We start from the raw sequence: 2,596 nt of genomic DNA, 5'->3' as shown, positions 1-2,596 counted from the left end.
CCCGTCTTTTTCTCTTTCAAGAAAGCATCTCACGTGTGACGCCTGTTAGGGTGAAGCTTAGATTAAAAAAAAAAAAAAAAAAAAAGTTTAAAAAAAATCTAAACTGCATTTCAGGGGACAAACTAGGCCATTGTCATCAAAATTATATTCTTTAAATCCTCCCTTCTGCAAAAAAAAAAATAAAATAAAGGAACATAATAAATACCAGAGCCATAATAAAACAGATATGTACATTTTCAACATTTAAAAATGATTCCTTTCGCTCCAAAATGGACGTGGCACCCTAGAAAAACAAATCCAAGACAAAATCTGTTAACATTAGCGCAAAAGTGTTTGCTTTAGTTTCACATTCCCTCCTATGTTGAAATATAACAACGCATTGAACGGCATCAATGGTCAACTTTTTTTTTTTTCTCCTCATGTAAATGTATATGTTTTTTTTAAATGCGAAGGGGCCCTAGTGTGACACTGCTGGAAGCTGCTGCGAGGGAGGACGAGGGCGGTAAGAGCACTTTAAACACAGCCGCGCCGGGGTGGACACAATGCACACGGGACAAAAGACCGCGAAGAGAGTCTGCGTAAAAAGCGGCTTGATATAAAACGGGGAGTTAAAGAAAAAAAAAAAAAAGGAGGGAAGAAAGGTAGGTAGGAGGGTGAAGAAGCTGGTTAAAACCCAACTGAAAAGTTTGCAAGTCAAGGAAACGTCACAGGAGAAAAAAAAAAAAAAAAAAAATTTAAAGATGAAAAACTGATGCACCAGTCCCTGTCGTAGTTCCTTGTTAGCTGACCGGAAAGAAAACGGCAAGGAAACGGGATTCGGACTCCGCCGCCTCCGTTTTCCTTTTCCGTGCTCCAAAGTCGGGACGGGAGAGTGGAAAAAAAGCAGACCGGAACGTGCGGCCCAAGAGTTCCTCTAAGAGGCGGAACTAAATGGGAGACGTCGCTCCAACTGGGTCTGTCAGTGAGGGAGGGGGGGGGTGAGGGGGGTGATGAGGGTCATTGCCCGACATTCTACCAAACAGGTGTCAGTGATGCATCTTGGCCTGTGGGGAGAGGCAGACGGAAACAAGACGTTTCATTCACAGCGAGTTGTTTGTTTTCTCTCTCTCCACCCCGTACATTGTTGCAAAAGAAATGACGCGGATATGACAGACGGGGGCGTATTTCACCTCCAAACGCATGTTACTGCTTCCTACAGGGTCTGTCGTGGAGCAGCCAAGAGACGCTGGCTCGTCGTCATGACAACATGTGCCTTCGTTTTGACTAATAGCGCTGCACGATATGGACAAAATAATAATTGTCTCGCTTCATTGCAGTTTGTTTGAAGGAGTCTTACAGCAATCGACGCTAATTTTTGTTAGCCTGTCTATGGTGCTTCACATTATACGTTAGCATTAAGCTAGTGTACGTTTGTGAGATGAAAGATTCTCTTTTGTTTTAGGAGTCAGGGTAACAATAAGGTTCAATTTTAAAAATAAGTTTCGAGATGCTTTTAGTTTGTTTTTCCTTTTCAAGTGAAGAGGAAAAAAATCCAACTGGACAGCTCTGACGGCAGCTGGGGCGGCGTTTTCGTTGAGATTTGGTTTTAATATGGTCTCCGGCCAACCTGTCTTTGGGACTCGCTGTCGTTCCCAAAGAAGCCGTCCGCACCTCCCAGCCTGCTCAGCTTGTTGCCGCTCTTTCCTTCGTGCGGGCCGGCGCTCTTCCTCTTCCTCCCCTCTGCTTTTTGCCCGTAATTCAACGTTCCGGAGGAGGGGGCGGCTGCCAGCTCCCTGCTGGACGAGTAGGATATATTGGGGTTGCCAAGATCACTGGGGAGCAAACGAGGGGGAATTTGCCTTGAGATGACATTTAGTGACCCTTCGTGTACAAATGCCGCAGTCCGACCGAACTCGCATGACCTCATCGTTACCTGTGATGTGAACTTTGGCCAGCTTTGGTGAACCAGTGGGCGCTGTAGCTCCAAATACCGTTCCCCGCCTGACCGTGGTGTCCCTTTTTCCTCGCCGCCGCCGCCGCGTCCGAGCCCGCCGACGCTTGCGGCGGCGGATGATAGCCGGTCCCATTCCGGAAGGAGCAGGAGTACGGAGAGTTTTTTCTCTTAGCTTCCGCTGTAGAGTCCTCTCGCTCTTTGGTGGGGCGACTGGCTCTGTGCGCACCGTGACGGGAAGCGCTCAGAGTGGAAATTGGCTGAGTGGGATCTCTCAAAATCAAACCTCCGGGTGACGATGCGAGGGGAGGGATGGAGGGAGCGCAGGAGAGGGAACTGGACGGGGCGGTTAAAGGAGGACAGGCGTCTGACGTGGGAGAGCGAGGCGGCGCTTGCCTGGGAGCGCCAGAGTGCGAGAGGGAGTGCAGGCTCTCAGCAGCAAGAGGAACCTTTCTGGAACAAGATGCACAGGGTCTCTTTAAGGCAAGGACCGCCTCATAATCCTAAAGAAATACTAAAAAGCATCCTTTAAATGCCATCAGAAATAAAGTTATCCATTTGAGACAAAACAGTAAAAGTCACACATGTTGACATGAAAACTGGAATAAGAAGGATAAGTAAGAATTTCAAAAAAAAAAAAAAAAAAAAAAACCTATTTTTTGCCGC

General features: G+C 47.1%; 1 protein-coding gene across 1 annotated transcript in view; it reads right to left on the bottom strand.

Annotated features, from left to right (window-relative positions):
* atxn7l1 (ataxin 7-like 1) overlaps positions 1–2,596 on the bottom strand; it is an 18,532-nt gene continuing 15,936 nt past the window's right edge. Inside the window, 3 exon segments of the mRNA XM_019866131.1 lie at positions 1–1,043; positions 1,607–1,811; positions 1,913–2,383. Coding sequence (XP_019721690.1) covers positions 1,026–1,043; positions 1,607–1,811; positions 1,913–2,383 — 694 coding nt within the window. The 3' untranslated portion in view covers positions 1–1,025.

The sequence above is a fragment of the Hippocampus comes genome, unplaced genomic scaffold (genome assembly GCF_001891065.2).
Source record: "Hippocampus comes isolate QL1 unplaced genomic scaffold, H_comes_QL1_v1.1 scaffold50, whole genome shotgun sequence".
NCBI classification, from domain to species: domain Eukaryota; kingdom Metazoa; phylum Chordata; class Actinopteri; order Syngnathiformes; family Syngnathidae; genus Hippocampus; species Hippocampus comes.
Note: the sequence above shows the minus strand (reverse complement) of the source record. Positions and strands in the feature narration are given on the sequence as shown.